General features: G+C 40.2%; 1 protein-coding gene across 1 annotated transcript in view; it reads left to right on the top strand.

Moving 5' to 3' along the window:
* The window catches only part of LOC144611541 (uncharacterized), a 68,596-nt gene that overhangs the window by 13,047 nt on the left and 33,260 nt on the right, over positions 1-22,289 (top strand). The window contains exons 7-11 of the mRNA XM_078430690.1: positions 1,860-2,163; positions 4,203-4,334; positions 5,401-6,140; positions 11,172-11,358; positions 15,677-15,838. Coding sequence (XP_078286816.1) covers positions 1,860-2,163; positions 4,203-4,334; positions 5,401-6,140; positions 11,172-11,358; positions 15,677-15,838 — 1,525 coding nt within the window. The remainder of the gene's footprint in view (positions 1-1,859; positions 2,164-4,202; positions 4,335-5,400; positions 6,141-11,171; positions 11,359-15,676; positions 15,839-22,289) is intronic.

The following is a 22,289-nucleotide window of genomic DNA, read 5'->3' as shown; positions in this document are numbered from 1 at the left end:
GATCTATATCCTGCTGAGGTCAGCCTTCTTCACAGTTCGCAACTTCAGCAATCTTGGTGTCATGCAAACTTCTGAACCAACCCATCTACGTTTATGTTCAAGTCAATCTATTTCAGTGTCGGAGCAGCAGTGAGAGATTTCCAAAAGGCAGCAGCTAGATTGCTTGAGTGATCAAAATTGAGCAACTATTAAAAAGGCAAAGTGGAGCAAAGCTGCCTATTTGGAGTTGGAGCTCCTTAAAGTCTGCATTAGGGAACTGGATCTGCAGCTGGATGACCTCGGGATCATCCAGGAGAATGAGAGCTTCATTGGCAGTTATAGTTAGGTAGTCACGTCTAGGTACAGGAAGAGAGTAGGTGGGTGACCACGAGGAAAGGCAGTGTGTGACGAACATGCATGCTCTGAACTCACCACACTTTTAAAAGCATCCTACTTTCCAGAAGTCCCTTTGCCCACAAACACCCTACCTCAATCAACTTGGATAAGTTCCTGTTATGTTACAGTTCTACAAGACGTTGGTGAGGTAGCATTTGGAATACTGTGTTTAGTTTTGGGCATCCTGCTGTAGGAAGGATGTTGTCAAAGTGAAAAGAGTGCAGAGAAGATTTGCAAGGATGGTGCCAGAACATGAGGGCCTGAGCTATAGAGAGAGGTTGGGTAGGCTAGCACTTTTGTGCATTCATCCTATCTATTCCCCTTATGATCTTATACACCTCTATAAGATCACCCCTCATCCTCCTGCGCTCCAAGGAATAAAGTCTTAGACCCAGAGTACATCAGATTTAATAGGAACCTGAGGGGCAACTTTTTCCATGCAGTGGGGAGTGGGTATATGGAACGAGCTGCCAAAGGAAATAGCTGAGGCAGGTACGATGACAACATTTAAAAGACATTGGAAAAGATACATGGATTGGAAAGGATTAGAGCGATATGAACCAAACACAGGCAGGTGGGATTAGTGGAGCTGGGGCATCCTGGTCAGCACTGCCATTCGGCTGACGGGCTGGTTTTTCTGCTGCAGGAATTTATATGCATACATTTGCCTATCATTTATATATATATCAAGCAACAGTGGCCCCAGTGTTTGGGGGTTGTTGAATGAATTTCTTAGGTTCTGTGTCATCCTTTGCGCTTAAATTCAGGACCTCGAAGTCCTTCAGATTGGATTAACCTGATAAGAAAAATTAGAGCAGAGAATTGAAGATCCTGTTCTCTTGCTAGCTTGAATTTCTTTTGCTCTGCTACATGACTGTTGGTTAAACTGTATAAACAATTTCAGATATGGTGCTGAATTCTAAAGCAGCATATTCTTTCAAATAAAGCAGATAAATAAACATCGTAAACTTTATTAGTCACCTGGGTGAGTGTTAAATAATTCAACTTCACATCAATGTATCTTGAAGATGAAATATAGTGACTTTTACGTCGTGAATCTAAATGGAGAAGGAAGTTTATACAAGTACAAACAAGAGATTGATATTTTGTTGGGAAAGTTAAAACACAGTGGTCAACAGAGCACTGAACAAAATATATTTTTATGTCACTTCAAGATAAAGATCTAAAAGCAATCTCAGCTGTTGGCACTTCTCCGCAGGTCATGCTAATTTTCATGACGGTATTATTTTAAGTCATCATTGGAATCATTACTAACATCAGTGTCCTTGACTCTGGGCTGATGATGTGATCTGTGGTGACTATTGATGAATACTTTGTCCTGTGTCTTTTTGCATCTACCATTTCTTGGTTGTGTCTACAATATCAAAAGCAGTGGCCTAAGTTGTTGATGAAAATGGAAATTGCTTTTTGAACTCCTGTTTGCAATTTTAATAGGATAATCATTTTATCTTTTCTTTTTAAAGGCTCTTGCAGTTCAAAAAAGCAGACCGAACAATGGCCAGAACCGGCAGCTATTGCTGCTGACAAAACCAGCGGTGGTGGTGGTAGTGGTGGTGGAGAAGGTGTTTGCATTGCTGAGGCTGTTGAAGATAGAAGAGATTTTGATGAACCAGAAGGACTGCTCCTCATTGACGTAGACGCACTCGTGTTGGAAGCTGACATATCTCCTGGAGACAAATTTGGGATCACTTACAATGCAGAGGCATCAGTTGTTAACTCAACTCCAGATCCTTCAAAGCCTTTGGGAAGACCTAAATCAAAAATGAGGTATGAATTTAGTGGAAAGAAGTGAGTGATGGTACACGGCCTTGAGTTGATATTTACTGTTAAAAGCAAACTAACAGAAGAGCAAATTTTCCAACCTTCCCAGTGCCACTTGTTCTTTTTAACAAGAATGACATTTTAAAATTTTGTATGTGCTCTTTTTTCTGTTTTCTTCCATAAATGCATTGAAACTATTGACCTCAGATGTTTCTGATCATAGGCTGCTCTAGCATTATCTCATTTTTTGGGTAAAAACCTTTCATTTGAACTCTCCATTTGAACTCTCCATTTGATTCTCTGGTGATAATCTTATATTGTTGGTCTCTAATTTTGCATTTCCCCGTAAGTACAAGCTCTCTGAATCTATTCTATTGAAACCTTGGTTTATTTCAAACATCTGAGTGGCTACCTTCCCTCCTGCACACAGTCAACTTTAGCCTTTCTGTTTCCAAGCAAAAGGAAACAGACTGATCACCTTTTCCTGATAGATGTCGTCTTGCAGTTGTGACATCTTTGTAAATTACTTACTTTCTTATCCTGATCTACTCTCTTATCTCTTAAATAACTCAAAATTTGAATTCCACCTTGATTGTTTCATTGCTGCATTTTTTATTTCTATTGTGATATAATTAAATGATTTGCATGAAAATGTACATGGACTGATTGGTAAATTTGCAGACGACACAAAGATCGGTGAAGTTGTCGATGGTGTGGAAGGTTGTCAAAGGATACAGCATGATATAGCCAGTTGGGAAATATGTGCAGAAAAATGTCAGATGGAGTTAAATTTGGACTGGTGTGAGCGGTTTCACTTTCATAGGTGAAATGTAAGGAAAGTTTACAGTAAATGGCAGTATCCTTTGGAGCATCGATGTGCAGAGGGATCTTGTGGTCCAAGACAATAGCTCCCTGAAAGTACAGGATGGATGGGGAGACTGGTGGGGTGTGGAAGAGGTTCACCATGATGTTACCTTGAAGGGACAGTATTACAAATAAGGAAAGGTTGGGCAAACTTGGATTATTTTCTCTGGAATGAGGGAAGTTAAAGAGAGTCCTGATGACAGTTGATAAAATTGAGAGGCTTTGGTTGGGTAGATGGTCAGAGTCCTTTTCCAAGAGTGAAAGCATCAAATACTGGAAGCCGTAGGTGCACGATGAGAGGGGAAATATTTAAAGGAGATATGCAGGGCAACATATAGTGTTAGGTGGCTGGAGCGTGCTGCCAGGGAGGTGGAAGAAGCAGATATAACATTGATGTTTAAGAGGCATTTAAACTGGTGCAGGGGAAGTGAAGGAATACGGACCATTTGCAGGCAGATGGGATTTGTATAATTTGACATTATGGTGGCTCAGACATCGTGGGCCAGAGCCTGTTCCTGTATTGTACTGTCCCATGTTATATTGTCCATTTTCCTGTGCAGTATGCTATAGGTTTACTACCACTGTAGTTAAACTGGTCTGTTCATTTGATATGTTTTGCCTGCCTTATAGGGATGAATTAACCATCAGTCCTTGCAATGCCATTTTTCTAATTAATAATGAATCATCTAACAATGCCTCTGCCACCTCTTCCTCGGATGCCTTTCAAATGTGCTGATAAAACCTATGTGGAGTAGGAATTTTATTTGTTAATTTAATATTTCTTCCCTTTATTTAAATATTATCAATCTCATCCTGATTACCTCACTGGTAAATTAAAGTAATAAAATGATGTAACAGTTAATCCATTTCCCAATGCTGATACCTACATGTTCTTTTCCGTACCCTAATTGTTTCCTTTGTATTTTTAGTCATGCATGACGTTCCATGAGAGTTTATTCTTTGTTGGCGTAATATATATTTTTCCAGGTTTTATTTTGCATTATGTTAGTGTTTCCTGGTGCTGCTCTGAGATTTTTTTTGTCCATTCTTGTCCATTTTAGTTTTTGTAAGTTCCATTCCCAGTGCTTGAGCACCAGATTTTTTTGATGTTTCTATGTTGCTTCCTAATGCAGATTTATGATATTACTACTGAGCTCATTTTATGAAATTATTTTTTGTAGGCTATGTTTTAATACAAGTGTAACACCGATTGCTGTCAATCGTCCAAATGTTAGAACTGAGCAGAAGAATATTGTCTCACGCATTTTAGGAAATGAAGAGCCCAAGACTACTTCAACCTGTTTTGGAAAGAAGTATGTATATCTTTAGATAGTTAAAGAACTGTTCTGATTACAACTGTTCTCAATTTTTCATCTTCTTACAAATCCATGGAGAGTACACATAGGTCAGCGTAGACTCGGTGGGCTGCACTACCTATTCCATGCTGTGCGACTTGTGATTCTTTACTTTTTCTTCAAGGTATAAACTCCTTGCATTGGCCTGTTTTATGTGTACACCAGTGCTCTCTTGGCTTTAGGCTGAATTACTTATTCAATAATTGTCAGTAGATGATTCAACTTTCGGGCTGTTACATTTAGCCGCAGATCTGTAGTTCTTCGACTTGTGCAGAGCTTCCTCGGAAATTGGCCAGGACAGGAAATGTGATTTAATTATTTTCTCTCCAGCCAAACTAGAGATATTGAGACCACTGACAGCATCACTGCCCTGGATTAGTGAAGTCAGTGGTACATTGTCACAGTAAAATATCCTTTATAATCGGTAACTCCGTTGCCATCGGGAGATCTCAATAGCACTGATCTATTTAAATGGACCAGCAGCTTGTCTGATATGTGCTGTTTCTTTTATCCAAATAAGTTCAGAACTGTTATATTTGATCCTTGCTGTTGTGCTGCTGACAAAATATCGACACTTTGTGGTGCCATTTTTCTCAATGGTTAATCAGAGAGGTGATCAGTGCACAAAAGCTTGGATAAGTGAAGGCACGACATTAGGTCCTCTCTAATCTCGTGTACTTTCTGAGAGTGGTTTACAAGCTTGTCTCTGTGCTTGTGACAGGTTCTGATATGTGGCTCAGGAATAGAGGTAAAGCCTGGCCCATGATTCAGAAGTGCTCTCTCAAAGTGTTTTTTTAAAATTTGCCTGGGTATTGTGATCAAACGGCGGTATTCTTCACCTTCTGGACTATAAAAACAGCCAGAATCGGGGAGAATTTTATAAGGTATTGGCTTCAAGTTTACCTTGATGCCTGAGTCTGGCAGTTTCGTCTGTTTTTGGCGTATGGCTGAAAGGTGATTGGGGTTTAACTGAGCATTTAAATCAGTATTTTAAAAAAACTAATACAATTGTTATGTTTTACAGGCCAACTGTTTCTGGAATGACACGGCCACTACAAGTTGAGCCGAGTGTTTTTGCACCGAAGTGCAATGAGTCCGAGTTTGAACTGATGGAAGAAGAGAGCTTCTGTTTTGAATCGTGGACTACCATACCGAGGAAGGTATTGACACAAAAACCAGTTGAGCAAGAAAATAAATCTGCTGTAGACATCAAGAACGAAAAAAAGAAAGAAAAACAGCAGAGAGCTGATGAAAAGCAAATTGCTGTTACAGATGAAAAAGAAAAATTATTAAATGAGCAGTTGTCCTGTCCTAAACAAGCGGAGGACACGAGATCTTGCAAACAAAACAAACAACTCAAACCAGAAGAATCTGGCAAAAGCTCTGTTGTATGTCCCATGAAGAACAATGTTGCGGAAGAATTACAAAATGAACCTTTATCTGCCTCTAAGCAGTCTTTGACTTCTATGCAAAAAAGAAAATTAGAATACAGGAAACCAGGAAAGTCAGGAGAAAAATGTGTCAAGATTCAGGGCAACAGAGGTGATTGCAAAACATTCCAGGAAGAATCACCATCATGCATTCTAAGAAATCGTGACAAAATAAATGATTCCGAGCAGTTTGTGGCTAATTGTAAGAACTCTGCAGAAACTGGTAGTTCAAATAATTTGGCCAGAGCAGTTGAAGGTCACAGAAAAAATTCCATTTGCTCTGGAATTGAAACTCCAAACAAGCAATCTGTGGGTAAAGTGCCAATATCATCAGGTGAATGATATGCATTAATTGAAATAGCATGAGACTAGTGCTTTATTTTTCCTGTTGAAACAGTGATTCAAATATGTCTGCTAACCTAAAATGAATTATTTTATTTTGAGGTTTAGAATGGTTAAAACCAACACTGTTTTTTTAATCATCTTGAAAAACCCTGTGCCTTAACATTTGAGCTTTACAGCTGATACAGCAAAAGTACCAAACAAAATCATAATGTAAACAAAATAGAAGCAAACCTACCTCAATTCAAACCCTACGAGTAGTAAACTACTTCACTGCACTTTCTTGAATAAACTTGAATGGCGAATAGCTGCTAGATGTTATTATCTCCATGGGCTCTCCCATGCGATTGAGAATGGCATTGTTCAATTCCGGTTTTGTGTGTTCTGATGTGCACAATTAAGCTAATGTGGGAATTGTAGATGGGGCAAGTCATAGCTGAAGGTTCAGACAGGTGGGTAATTGGGAGATGGTCTGCCCTTCCGTTGCCTCACATAGGCCCTTACTCCCACTGCATGGCTTCACTTATGGTAACGCCATTTAAATGGGGACAGGAGGTGTGGTGACAGCCAGATTTATTCTTGGATATTGTCATTGCCAGGCATGTGAAGCATGTGAATAACGCTGAATATTGTCTGATCTGAATATTGTCCAGGTCTTGCTACATTTGGATGTGGTAAGGAACGGCTTCTTTATTTGACAAGTTGCAAACATTGCGCAATCATCAGCAAACCTCCTTGCTCCTGACCTTGCATTTGATGGAAGGTCTTTCTTGAAGCTGCTGAAGATTGTTGGGCCGACACCACAATAGACAATAGGTGCAGGAGGAGGCCATTTGGCCCTTCGAGCCAGCACCGTCATTCACTGTGATCATGGCTGATCATCCACAATCAGTACCCTGTTGCTGCCTTCTCCCCAAATCCCTTGACTCCGCTATCTTTAAGAGCTCTATCTAACTCTTTCTTGAAAGCATCGAGAATTGGCCACCACTGCCTTCTGAGGCAGAGAATTCCACAGATTCACAACTCATTGAGTGAAAAAGTTTTTCCTCATCTCCGTTCTAAATGGCCTAACCCTTATTCTTAAACTGTGGCCCCTGGTTCTGGACATGTCTCCCAACATCGGGAACATGTTTCCTGCCTCTAGCGTGTCCAATCCCTTAATAATCTTATATGTTTTAATAAAATCGCCTCTCATCCTTCTAAATTCCAGTGTACACAAGCCCTGTCGCCCCATTCTTTCAACATACGACAGTCCCGCCATACCGGGAATTAACCTTGTGAACCTACGCTGCACTCCCTCAATAGCAAGAATGTCCTTCCTCAAATTTGGAGACCAAAACTGCACACAATTCTCCAGGTGTTGTCTCACTAGGGCCCTGTACGACTGCAGAAGGACCTCTTTGCTCCTATACTCAACTCCTCTTGTTATGAAGGCCAACATGCCATTAGCTTTCTTCACTGCCTGCTGGACCTGCATGCTTACTTTCAGTGACTGATGAACAAGGACACCCAGATCTTCCCCTTTTCCTAACTTGACACCATTCAGATAATAATCTGCCTTCCTGTTCTTGGCACCAAAGTGGATAACCTCACATTTATCCACATTAAACTGCATCTGCCATGCATCTGCCCACTCACACAACCCGTCCAAGTCACCCTGCATCCGCATGGAAATCCTCCTCATAGTTCACACTGCCACCCAGCTTTGTGTCATCTGCATTTTGCTAATGTTACTTTTATTACCTTCATGTAAGTCATTAATGGAAATTGTAAATAGCTACGGTCCGAGCACCAAGCCCACTAGTCACTGCCTGCCATTCTGAAATGGACCCGTTAATCCCTACTCTTTGTTTCCTATCTGTCAACCAATTTTCTATCCATGTCAGTACCCTACCCCCAATACCATGTGCTCTAATTTTGCCCACAAATCTCCTATGTGGGACCTTATCAATGGCTTTCTGAAAGTCCAGGTACACCACATCCACTGGCTCTCCCTTGTCCATTTTCCGAGTTACATTCTCAAAAAATTCCAGAAGATTAGTGAAGCATGATTTCCCCTTCGTAAATCCATGCTGATTCGGAACGATCCTGTTACTGCTATCCAAATGTTCCGCTATTTCATCTTTTATAATTGACTCCAGCACCTTCCCCACCACCGATGTCAGGCTAACTGGTCTATAATTCCCTGTTTTCTCTCTCCCTCCTTTCTTAAAAAGTGGGATAACATTAGCTACCCTCCAATCCACAGGAACTGATCCTGAATCTATAGAACATTGGACAATGATCACCAATTCATCCATGATTTCTAGAGCCACTTCCTTAAGTACGCTGGGACGCCGACCATTCAGATCATCTACACTCAGGAACTCCTGTGGAGACGTCCTGTGGCTTTGATTATTGATCTCCAATCACCATGACCATCTTCCTTTCTGCTAGGTATGATTCCAACCAGTGGAGGGATTTCCCACTGACTAGTTTAGCCAGGGCTGCTTGATGCCATACTTTTGAAAATGCTGTTTTGATGTCAATAGCAGTTACTATCACTTCACTTGTGGAGTTCAGTGGCACAGCTGGTAGTGCCACTGCCTCACAGCTCCAGCGACCAAGGTTCAATGCTGACCTCATGTGTTGCCTGTGGGGTTTCCAGGTTTCCCTGTCAGTATGTGGGTCTGTAACTTCCCCCTTGTTTACGGTGAGTGGTAGAATCTGATGCAAATTGATGAGAATGAGGAGAATAGAAAAAATAAAATGAATGCAGGGTTTGTGTAAGCAGATGGCTGGTGGCCAGCATAGACCTACTCAGCCGCAGGGCCAGTTTCTGTGCTGTATCTCTACGACTCAAGTCATGTTGCAAATTTTTTTTTTTAAAGTGCAAATTTGTCGGTGTCTGAAATGTGTTGATGGTGGTGGAAGCAGGTACAATGATCAGGAGTCTCTTTCCCAGGGTGGAAATGTCAAATACTTGATGGCATAGCTTTAAGGGGATTATTATTTAAAGGAGATTTGGATGGTAAATTTTATTTGCACAATTTGTCAGTGCCTGCAATACATTGCCAGGGTAAGTGATGGAGGCAAATACAGTGCATTCAGAGAGTAATCAGACCCCTTCACTTTTTCCACATTTTGTTACGTTACAACGTTATTTTAAAATAGATTAAATTCTTTTTTTAATCATCAATCTACACACAATACCCCATAATTAAAAAAGTGAAAACAGGTGTTTAGAAATTTTTGAAACTAATTAAAAAGAAATAACTGAAATATCACATTTACATAAGTATTCAGACCCTTTACTCAGTACTTTGTTGAGGCACCTTTGGCAGCGATTACAGTCTTCTTGGGTATGACGCTACAAGCTTGGCACACCTGTATTTGGATCATTTCTCCCATTCTTCTCTGCAGATTCTCTCAAGCTCTGTCAGGTTGGATGGGGAGCGTCGATGCACAGCTATTTTCAGGTCCCTCCAGAGATGTTCGATCGGGTTCAAGTCCGGGCTCTGGCCGGGCCACTCAAGGACATTCACGGACTTGTCACGAAATCACTCCTGCATTGTCTTGGCTGTGTGCCTAGGGTTGGTGTCCTGTTGGAAGGTGCTTCCGTCTGAGCACTCTACCACAATTGCCTGATTGGTGGAGTGCTGCAGATATAGTTGTCCTTCTGGAAAGTTCTCCCATCTTCACAGAGGAACTCTGGAGCTCTGTCAGAGTGACCATCGGTTTCTTGGTCACCTCCCTGACCAAGACCCTTCTCCCTCGATATCTCAGTTTAGCTGAGCGGCCAGCTCTATGAAGAGTCCTGGTGGTTCCAAAGTTCTTCCATTTAAGAATGACGGAGGCCACTGTGCTCTTCGGGAGCTGCAATGCTGCTCAAATTATTTTATACCCTTCCCCAGATCTGTGTCTCGACACAATCCTGTCTCGGAGGTCTACGCACAATTCCTTCGTCTTCGTGGCTTGTTTTTTGCTCTGACATGCACTGTCAACTGTGGAACCTTATATAGACAGGTGTGTGCCTTTCCAAATCAAGTCCAATCAATTTAATTTACCACTGGTGGATTCCAATTAAGTTGTAGAAACATCTCAAGGATAATCAATGGAAACAGGATGAACCTAAGCTCAATTTTGAGTGTCATAGCAAAGGGTCTGAATACTTATGTAAATGTGATATTTCAGTTATTTCTTTTTTATTTCTTTGCAAAAATTTCTAAACACCTGTTTTTGCTTCTTCATTCTGGGGTATTGTGTGTAGATTGATGATTAAAAAAAGAATTTAATCCATTTTAAAATAAGGCTGTAACGTAACAAAATGTGGAAAACTCAAAGGGTCTGAATGCTTTCTGAATGCACTGTATGATAGCCATGTTTAAGAGGCATTGGGCAGATACATGAGTTGAGGGATATAGACCACATGCAGTCAGATGTGCAGTTTAAACTGGCACAGTTGTTGGCACAGGCATTGTGAGCCGAAGGGCCTGATCCTGTGCTGTACTGTTCTATGGTCCATGCATCTCATCAATGCAGTGGTAGGTCACAATTAGAAATAACAGTTTTGAACAGAAAAATCAGGAGGGAATTGTGTTTCCTCATAATAAATACCATTGCATCCTTATCAGGAAAATTTCCAAGTTGGCAAATAGGTACCCAAGGCCGATTGAATGTCCAGAAACAAGTATGTTCATTTCATTTCTTTTGAAGTTGAGGGGTTAATCTTTATTCCACAACTCCAGTATTCCTTCTCATTTAGGCTCATAAGAGGCCATATTTTTAACTGGCAGAATTATTGGTTAGCTATGTCCTTGCATTACCTTATTGTCTTTCAAAGGTGCTACATTACTTTTCTAAAATGTAAAGGATTGAATATTAACTATTTAATTAATATGTTATTTCAAAGTGCCAAAAAATGTTTTACTACTTATCACCAAGTTTATTGTGGAAGCAAAACTGCTTTTTAAAATATTTAGTTGGAGCACATTATGACTTTAAAGAGTATTTATCCTAATTTTCAGCCATAATTTCATTACAGATCAGCACACGAAATGTATGGATCTGGTAACTACTCCATTGGCAAATAATGATGAAAATGACATATTATCTGGGCTGGAAACGCATCAGCCGAGAGCCAGCTTATTTAGTGGGAGGACTAATGAAACTATCATTGTGAATGGACCTCTAGCTCTTTCAGAAGTTCCACAGAAAACGAAATCAAAAAGGTATAATTAATATAAACTTCTCTTTTTAGTTTCTGCTCAAAGCTAACTTCCCTCTTGCTGGTTCTGCAAGTAGGGCAGCTTTTCACTGTCTTACATAAATAAGTATTTCTCTGATATTTGTGAGCTGAGTCAATTAGAATTGCTATGAGCTTTAAGTCAATTTAGATTAAATTTAGGCATTCATCATGCATAATTTTCACTGGCAATGAAAATAGTACTGATTTTAACACCAGGTTTTCATTTTAATAATTACTCTGCTTATTTTTCTTGAAATGATATGCGCCTCCTTTGAATCTCTTCATTTGTGAACTTAAGATTCTAATAGAGAACATAAATAAATAGCATTCCATTAAAAAATTATGTTTAGGAAAAATGGCATCACCAAGAATAATAAGTGAGCTTGATATCTTGACTGAGCATGCGCCGGGCATAATGTTTAGACATTCTCGCCGGCTGCTTTGCTGCGGGTAGACAGACCTGCGTTTCATCCGTATTTTCCACTTTTGCTCCGCAGAGGTAAGAAAATACTCCTTTAAAAAATATTAATTAGGTATATTTCTGGTTAATTTGTACAAGACTGCGATGAGTTTGTAGGTTTTATTGCTTTATGCTTCGGTGAGTGAGCGAAATCGTTATGGTTTTTGTTTTGCATCGTAACTTGTACCGGAGCTGCTCATCAAGCGGGAATATGTCGCACTTCCCAAACCATGAGTTATTCTTGGTTTTCCGGATTGTTGGTGATGCAAAAGAAAAACATACGTTTGAGTGAATGAATTGCTGCTTTTTGCGGGTGGAATGTCAATAGATGACCACTGTAAACTTTTGAGGCATGCTGTTCATGCAACGATTATACAGCTGCAGAGGTCAGCATGCAGCGGAGCGGTTTGTCTGTTCAAACCCTCCCTATAATATCACCCGGTAGACACAAAATGCTGGAGTCACTTACTGGGACAGGCAGCATCTCTGGAGAAGGGTCTTCAGTCTGAAGAAGGGTCTCGACCCGAAACGACACCCATTCCTTCTCTCCCGAGATGCTGCCTGACCTGCTGAGTTACTCCAGCATTTTGTGAACAAATACCTTCGATTTGTACCAGCATCTGCAGTTATTTTCTTATAGCATCTCTGGAGAGAAGGAATGGCTGACATTTCAGGTTGAGACCCTTCCTGGAGGTGCGACATATTCCAGCTTGAGGAGCAGCTCCGGTACAAATTACGATGCAAAAGAAAATCGTAACGATCTCGCTCACTCACCGAAGCATAAAGCAATAAAATCTACAAAATCATCGCAGTCATGTAACCATAAATACACCTAATTAATATTTTTTAAAGCAGTATTTTCTTACCTCTACGAAGCAAAACTGGAAAATGCGGATAAAACACAGGTCTGTCTACCCGCAGCAAAGCAGCCGGCGAGAATGTTTAGCTCCTGCGACCAATGCCCAAGCATGCTCAGTCGAGGTACCGAACTCGCTTATTCATTTGTAGCAAAATGGTATTTTCAACATTTACTGCCACAAATGTTGAATATGATGTAACCACTTCTGAAGTAGCAGAAATTTGTAACTAATCAAACTGAAAGATGTTAAAATGCTAGTTAGTTGGATTCCATCTGGGAATTCAGATATAATCTGAAGAGAAGAAACACTATTGGATATATCTAATGATTAATTAGAATAAGGTGTAGTGCAAAAGTATTGCTGAATAGTTAAAAATAATTTATTTCTGTATGAAGGGAGATGAAACATGTCGAGCAAACAATAGACCAGCTAGTTTAAAATCAGTCATCAAGGTTAAAGCATAAAGAATTAGGCAAAGGTCTGGAGATGAGTGGATGGAAGAGAAAAAACAAACTGGGAAGTCGAAAGGAAAGTGTGCATGGGCAGGTTGAAGAGAGCTTGGGGCGTTTGGGCTTCTGTTGGCTAGAATTAGATATTATCTCAATGAAATATTTTAAATCCCGATGGGACCTGACAGACCCCATGGGCGGGCAAATCCAGAACCAGAAGTCGCAGTCTCAGGATGTAGGATAGTCATGGAGTCATACAGCATGGAAACAGGCCCTTCGGCTGAACTTGTCTACGCTAACCAAGTTGCCGCATCCAAGTTTGGCCCATTTGCCTGCAATTGGCCCATATCCCTCTAAACCATTGCTATCCATGTACCTGTCTTTTAAAATGCAGTTATAGCACCTGCCTCAATTACATCCTTAGGCAAGCTGTTCTCTGTGCTCACCACTCTCCGAAAGAAAAAGGTTGCCCCTTAGGTTCCCATTAAATCCTGCCCCTTTCACATTAAACCCATGTCTTCTAGTTCCCGGTTCCCTTACTCTGGGTGTAAAAGATTCTCTGCTTTCATCCTATCAATTCTTTGCATGATCTTCACTGCAGCTTTATGCTCCAAGGAATAAAATCCTAAATTTCCCAACCAATAGCTCAGGCCCTTTAGTCCTGGTAACATCCTTGTAAACTTTTCTGCACTCTCCAGCTTAAAGACATCCTTCCTATACCAGGGTTACCAAACCTGAACGTCGTACTCCAAATATAGCATCACCAACTTCTTTTAGAATTGTAATATAATGTCTCAACCTTTATACTCAATACCCTGACTGATGAAGGCCAATGTACGAAAAGCTTATTTACCTATCTACATGTGACGCCACCTTTAGCGAGCTATGTAGCTGCACTCCTAGAACCTTCTGTTCCACAGCACTCCCTGGGGCCCTACCATTCTCTGTGTAGGTTCTGCCCTGTTTGGCTGCCAAAATGTAACACCTAGAAATTACTTGCATTAAACTCTCTTAGCCATTCCTCAACCCACTGGACCACCTGATCAAGAGCCTGCTGTAATTTTTGATAACCATCTTTCCTGACGACGATACTATCTACTTTAGTGTCATCTGCAAACTTACTAACCACACCTTGAACATTGACATCCGACTCGTAGATATAAACCACAAACAGCAATGGGGCCAGCACCGATTCCTGAGGCAGGCCACTAGTCACAGGCCTACAGTTTGAAAAATACTCTTCCACCACCACCCTTGGCTTCCTTCCATGAAGCCAATACTGTATCCAGTTAACCAGCTTTCACTGGGTCTCAATGCGATTCACTGAGTCCCAATGCCCTTCCAGAGCAGCCGACAGTGCAGAACCTTATCAAAGTCTCAGCTAAAACCTATCTAGACAACATCTACAGTCCAGCACTGGTCAACCTTTTTGGTTACTTCTTCAAAAACCTCAAATCAAATTCATAAGACACCATCTCCCATACATACAACCATGATGATTATCCCTAATCATCCCCTGTCCATCCAAATGCATATTTATCTTATTCATCTGAATCCTCTCCAGCAACTTAACTGCCATAGATGTTAACCTCACTGTTCTTTAGTTCTTAGCCTTTTCCTTGCAGTCCCACAACACTATAGAGGGAATTGCAGGCTATATCTGATCAAGCCCAGGAGATTTAAGCACCTTCATCCACATGAGGATGTCCAACACTACCTCGACTGTTATTTACCACAGAAGGCAAATCTCCAAAATCTTAGGAGTAAGGAGATATAATATTAATGGCTCAGAATATCAAGGGATTATGGGGAGAGAAGAGAAACTGGTACTTTACAGATCCTCATAAATCGATTTTGTCCATAAACTGTAAAATGCACAAAATTTACTAATAACCGCCTTGGACTGTGATGCAGAGAAATTTATTTACCGTATCTCCTCAGTATTATGATGAATAGCAGCAATAGCAAATAAGAATTAAAAGAAAGAATAATATTAAAAATGGGTAGAGCGAGGGGAAACTAGTTCTGTGGTCCGAGGACGAATTTGCTGTTCCTAGGACAAATGTATGTCTGTACATTCAGACTTTTGATTTTAATATATGGGAGCATGCTTGTATGCAGGAGTTTCATTAAATTGAGTGTTCATTACTAGGGAAAGCCTGTATTGGATAGCTTGAAGATAGACACAAAATGCTGGAGTAACTCAGCGGGACAGGCAGCGTCTCTGGATAGAATGGATAGGTGATGTTTTGGGTCGAGACCCTTCTTCAGTCCCTTTTCCAGGGCCTGAAGATCTGAAGATGGGTCTTGGCCCTGAAATGTCACCCATTCTATCCAGAGATGCTGCCTGTCCCGCTGTTACTCCAGCATTTTGTGTCTATCTTTGCTGTAAACCAGCATATGCAGTTCCTTACACTAAATTTTGCTTGCTTGCTTTTGCAGGTTAATCTTTGAAATTCCTTTAGTTCTTAAATGCTAGTTTTTACTTTTGCCATGGTGCAGTAATGCTCGTTATTTTTATTGCGGACTAAGCTTGAATACAAATGAAACAGCTGGGATCTTCAGCATGTCTGCAGATAATCAACAAAAGGAATATCCATATGAGAATGTTGTCCCATCTATATCTGGACTTGAAAAGCATCAGAAAGAAGCATCCCAGATTCCTCAAGCATCGTTTCCAAGTTTTGGAATAAAGTAAGTTTGGTTTAGTTTATTGTCATGTGTACCGAGGTACAGTGAAAAGCTTTTGTTGCGTGCTAACCAGTCAGCGGAAAGACAGTACATGACTACAATCAAGCCATCCATAGTGTACAGATACATGATAAGGGAATAACGTTTAGTGCAAGGTAAAGGCAGTAAAGTCCATTCAAAGATAGTCTGAGGGTCACCAATGAGGTGTATAGTAGTTCAGGACCACTCTAGTTTTACTTTAGAGATACAGCACGGAAACAGGCCATTCCCAATGACTTAATTTTACTGGGGTTTCTTAATCCTATTCTTGGTCAGATTTTGAAGTCACCCTCGCCTTGGTGCGCGGAATGCAGCTCTTTTGCCCATGCTGACCCAAGTCTGTCTTAAGGTATGGAGTTGAATAAAGTTGACAGCCCAAACCTATCAGCTAATCGTTGGGAAAGTAACTTGATAATCATTTTGTTTTTATCACTTTCCTAATAGTAGGCTTATAATGTGATAATTGGTTGGACTGAATTTGTTAGGTTGACGACGATGCTTGAAGGTTCTAATTTTGTTTCAAGTAGATGTGGTATTGTTGCATGACAGGATAGTGTTCAGAGTTTGAAGATGCAACTTCATAACTGCATTGATTGCAGTGCCCATTCCTTTTAATAGTTAATGATGATGATACCAGGCCATGCATGGTAATAGTTGCTGAAGTCCTTTACCTACTCATGTCCCCTTTGTTCCAATAATCGGTTGGAAATTTCCTTCCCTCTCAGCATCATGTTAAATGTGGCTGCATGCAGGCTGGACTCCATTCAGAATTCGTAAGGGCCACTTCTTCAGGGACTGTACAGCAATGTGTGACTATTTCTAGTGGGCTCTGCCCATCCTTGGAAATGGTCGAGACTTTCGGAAAAGAACAAACCAGAGGATGCAGATATCATTTTATTACTTTATCAATTTTACGGGATATTTCTCCAAATTGTGTCATGTTTTCAGATTTTCATAAGAAAAACTTTTCAAGTTAAACAGGTGCGGGCATGTTTTGATTGTGTCTGTATTTCATATCCAGTCAAGTGTCAAGAGGGGTAGAACCAAGTCTATATTTAAGTTTAACTAGGCCAAGTGGGCCCGTTGGGCCCGTCCTCGTAGGGTTTCCATTGCGACCTGGGAAAATGAGTTTTTTTCTTTAAAATAAATTGTGAGGTGGAACATGGAAGTATTACTGTGCAGGCGTGGCTGACGTCCACAGCAGGTGGAAAAGGAATTTATTAAAGTAAAAAAAATGTGAATAACTCAAAACATAACAATTTGAACATTAAAGATTTATTTTATTAACTTGTCAGTTTCTGTTTTGCTTGCTTCCTCGTTGATCATCGAGACGTTGAGTTCTTTCTTCTTGGGTCTTTTATTGCCTTCTTTTTATGCATACTTTCTCCTTGACCCTCAGTTTTTTGTTGTTGCATATCTTGTCCCTCTGTTTTGCTTTCTTTCTCGATGATCCTCACACGTTCAGTTATTTGTTGTTGCTCCTCTTGTTCCCTTCTGCTCCTCACTGTCTTTCAATTTATCTTTGCGTCATTCCTTCCTTGACTAAGATGTGACTTGTATGCTCCCTCCTCTTGGCATGATCTAAAAAGTATAGAAATATCAGGATGTATATATTTATAAATTCTAAATAAAAATCTACTTACCAATGAACACGAAAGCATTAGATGAAAATGGCAATTTTTTTCTTGAAATAAAATAAACCTCAATCAAAAAGATTCTTTAGTACCTGTCACTTTCTGCTTTGCATTCTTTCTCAATGATCGACACGTTCATTTATTTCTTGTTGCTCCTCTTGTTCCCTTCTGCTACTCACTCCCTCTCCATGTCTCTTTGCGTCGTTCCTTCCTTGACCAAGCTACGACTTGTTTGCTCCCTCCTCTTGGCACGATCCAAAAGAGTTAGAGATTCAGCAGGATGTATGTATGTATTTGTAAACTTCTAAATGAAATTAATGAACATGAAAGCATTAGATCAAAGTGGCAATTTTTTTTCTTGAATTAAAATAAACCTCAATCAAAAAGGTTCTTTAGTACCTGTCACTTTCAGTTTTGCGTTCTTTCTCTTTGATCATAACACGTTCAGTTATTTGTTGTTGCGTCGTTCCTTCCTTGACCATGATGTGACTGGTCTGATTTTAAAAAGAGAAATATTTCAGGATGTATATATTTATAAATCCCCCCAAAAAAACCTTTTTATTAATGAACACAAAAGCATTAGATCAAAATGGCAATTTATTTTCTTGAAATAAAATAAACCGCAATCAAAAAGGTTCTTTGGTACCTGTCACTTTCAGTTTTGCGTTCTTTCTCGTTGATCCTCACACGTTCAGCTGTTGCTCCTTTTGTTCTCTTCTACTACTCACTGCCTCTCGATGTCTCTTCTGCTACTCACTCCCTCTCAATGTCTTTTTGCTTTGTTCCTTCCTTGACCAAGTTGCGACACGTTTGCACCCTCCTCTTGGCATGATTTTAAAAAGATAGAAATTCTTCATGATGTATATATTTATGAACTTCAAAAATAATCCTAATTAATGAACACAAAAGCATTAGATAAAAATGGCTATTTTCTTCTTGAAAAAATAAACCTCAAACAAAAAGTTTCTTCAGTACCTGTCACTTTCTGTTTTGCGTTCTTTCTCGTTGATCACATGTTCCCCTCTGCTCCTCACTGCTTCTCGATGTCTCCCTGCGTCGTTCCTTCCTTGACCAAGCTGTGAATTGTTTGCTCCCTCCTCTTGGCATATAGAAATATGCAGTATATACACAGTATAACTCTGCGAGAAAGAACACAGAACTTATTAATGAACACAAAATTATTAGATCAAAATGGCAATTTTTTTTTCTTGAAATAAAATAAACCTCAAAAGGTTCTTTATTACCTGTTACTTTCTGTTCTGCGTTCTTTCTCGTTGATCCTCACACGTTCCGTTATTTATTGTTGCTCCTCTTGTTCCATTCTGCCACTTACTGCCTCTCGATGTCTCTTCTGCTACTCACTCCCTCTCGATGTCTCCTTGCGTCGTTCCTTCCTTAACCATGCTGTGACTTGTTTGCTCTCTCCCCTTGGCATGATCTAAAAAGTATAGAAATATCAGGATGTATATTTTTATAAATTCTAAATAAAAACCTACTTACTAATGAACACGAAAGCATTGGATCAAAATGTTTTTTTTTTTCTTCTTGAAATAAAATAAATCTCAATCAAAAAGGTTCTTTAGTACCTGTCACTTTCTGTTTTGCGTCTTTCTCATTGATCCTCACACGTTCCATTATTTATTGTTGTTCCTCTTGTTCCATTCTGCTCCTCACTGCCTCTCGATGTCTCTTCTGCTACTCGCTCCCTCTCGATGTCTCCTCGCGTCGTTTCTTCCTTGACCAAGCAGTGAATTGTTTGCTCCCTCCTCCTGGCATGATCTAGAAAGTATAGAAATATCAGGATGTATATTTTTATAAATTCTAAATAAAAACCTACTTACTAATGAACACGAAAGCATTAGACCTAAATGGCTTTTTTTTTTTCTTGAAATAAAATAAACCTCAAACAAAAAGTTTATTTAGTACCTGTCACTTTGTTTGCTTTCTTTCTCATTGATCCTCACACGTTCAGTTATTTGTTGTTGCTCCTCTTGTTCCCTTCTGCTCCTCACTGTCTTTCGATGTCTCTTTGCGTCGTTCCTTCCTTGACCAAGCTGTGAATTGTTTGCTCCCTCCTCTTGGCATAATCTCAAAAATATTGAAATATCAGGATGTATATATTTATAAAATCTAAATAAAAACCTACTTATTAATGAACACGAAATCATTAGATCAAAATGGCAATTTTTTTTTTCTTGAAATAAAATAAACCTCAAAAAGGTTCTTTAGTACCTGTCACTTTCTGTTTTGCATTCTTTCTCGTTGATCCTCACATGTTCCGTTATCTTTTGTTGCTCCTCTTGTTCCATTCTGGTCCTCGCTGCTTCTCGATGTCTCTTTGCTGTTGGTGACTCAATGCGAACCCAACGGGTCCGCGCCTGTGCAGTTGGGGCCAATTGATCTAATACTTACGTTAGAAGGACTTTTCCATCTCCAGTGCCCGTCATCCGTGTGTGACGTTACAATGTGAACCCAACGGATCCGCGCCTCTAAAGTCGGTGCCCGTTGATCTACTACTTACGTTAAAAGGCCGCTGGTTCTGTGCGTGACGCTCAACGCCTAATTGGTCCGGGTTCCACGTGGTGCATTCTGATTGGCTCCTGCCGCTCCTTCACACGTGCGGTCGATTAATATGCTCTGACCTCCCGCTCGACGCCTCATTGGTCCAGGTCCCACTTGGGTAGTCATTGCTCAGCGAAGCACGCTTCGAATGACAACATTCTTCGTTGATATCCTATCCTTCAGGAAAACTTTGACATTTTCCCTAGCCTTTCCTCGGCTAAGAGCCACATACAATTGACCATGCTGAAATACTGGTTTCTCCAGGTATATCAACACTTTTTCCATGGTCTGTCCTTGTGCTCTGTGGATTGTCATAGCAAAACACGTCTGAACGGGGAATTGTCTCCGCTGAAAGGGAATGTCTTCGCCTTCTGTCAAAGTAAGCGGTATCCTAGGAATCATCACAATTTCATTTTTGAAGGCTCCAATGGTGATTTTTGCAACGATCAAATTATTGTGTAGCTGTTCCACAATCATCCTCATTCCGTTGCATAGTCTTGGTGGTGCCAAATTCCTCATTAAAATGATCGGAGATCCCTTTTTCAACTCCAATTTGTGTGGTGGTAATCCAGAGATCTCCACTGAATCGAGGAATTCTGTTGGGAAGTGAGTAGCATTAGTTCCCTCAGTCACAGCATTGAAAGAAAGGTATTTCTTCATGATCCCAGGGAAGCATCTGATACATCTAGAATTGATGCTCCTCATAATATCATTCAGCGGAACCAAGATACAATTGTTGGAGAATAATTCGGCAGGATTGTCGAAGGTGGGATATATAAAATCAATGCAATCCTCCAGTGATCTTGCTGCTAGAACCATGTCTTATGGGATTTCAATCTCATCGTCTTCATTTTTCAAAATCCTGTCTTCTCCAACATTCATCAAAAATTGAGAATAGTCGTCTTCTCCATCTCTCAATCGCATATTCCTCTTCAAGTTGAACATGGTGAAAGTCCTCCACAAGTAGGATTTCTTGATGCATGAATTTTCAATATCAGCATCATTTCCCCTTTTCACAACAGGAAGGAGTTGTCTAAAATCACCACAACAAACGGTAATAATACCGCCAAAAGGCTCATCCTTGGTGCATATATCCCGAAGAGTTCTATCCACGACTTCGAAGCTCTCCCTCCTAATCATCGGACACTCATCCCAAACAATCAGTCTCACTTGCCTGATCAATTGTGCCGTGTAGGAATTCTTCTCAATGTTGCACATTGTATTCTCGCTCACTTCGATGGGTATCTTGAAGCGAGAATGTGCAGTTCTTCCACCAGGCATCAATGTAGCTGCTATCCCAGAGGATGCTACAGCAAAAGCAACATCACCTTTACCTCTAACTTTGGAGAGGATCAAATTTGTGAGAAATGTCTTTCCCGTTCCTGCTGGGGAATCAATGAAAATCATTGAAGGAACATTCCTATCTAAGCAGCCACACACATGGTCATACACGATGCAATTCAATTTCTATAGAAGGAAGTCCCAAGTATTTCTTTGTAAAGCATAATAAATATAGCTATTTTTAATAATTTGGGTTTTGCTTCTTGTGTTTCTTTACACTTATGCCTTTTTCAGTTTGACTTTTAAGGGAGTAAGTGGTCTCCTTGCAGTTATCTGTATTTACATTATTTGTCTATGAAAGTGGACAAATTCTGCAAGTTTGAATATATTGCTGCCTTTCTTAATTTTAACTATTTTCCTATTTGGTGCCATCTATCAAATTTCAAAATCTGCTTTCAATTTCTGCAAGCATAAATGTTGTTAATGGAGTACAATTATATTGCAACTCCGATCCCTTAAACCTATTTTATCATATCCTTAAATGTGATTTATGAACAGCTTTGGGGAACCTCTTGTTACATCTGAAAGGAGAACCATATAGCATCAGCCTTGAGTTGCTTTGTCATTGACAATAGACAATAGGTGCAGGAGTAGGCCATTCAGCCCTTCGAGCCAGCACCGCCATTCAATGCGATCATGGCTGATCACTCTCCATCAGTACCCCGTTCCTGCCTTTTCCCCATACCCCCTCACTCCGCTATCCTTAAGAGCTCTATCCAGCTCTCTCTTGAAAGCATCCAACGAACTGGCCTCCACTGCCTTCTGAGGCAGAGAATTCCACACCTTCACCACTCTCTGACTGAAAAAGTTCTTCCTCATCTCCGTTCTAAATGGCCTACCCCTTATTCTTAAACTGTGGCCCCTTGTTCTGGACTCCC

Source organism: Rhinoraja longicauda, chromosome 3, assembly GCF_053455715.1.
Source record: "Rhinoraja longicauda isolate Sanriku21f chromosome 3, sRhiLon1.1, whole genome shotgun sequence".
Classification (NCBI taxonomy): domain Eukaryota; kingdom Metazoa; phylum Chordata; class Chondrichthyes; order Rajiformes; family Arhynchobatidae; genus Rhinoraja; species Rhinoraja longicauda.
The sequence above is the reverse complement of the archived record's forward strand: the minus strand, read 5'-3'. Positions and strand labels throughout refer to the sequence as shown.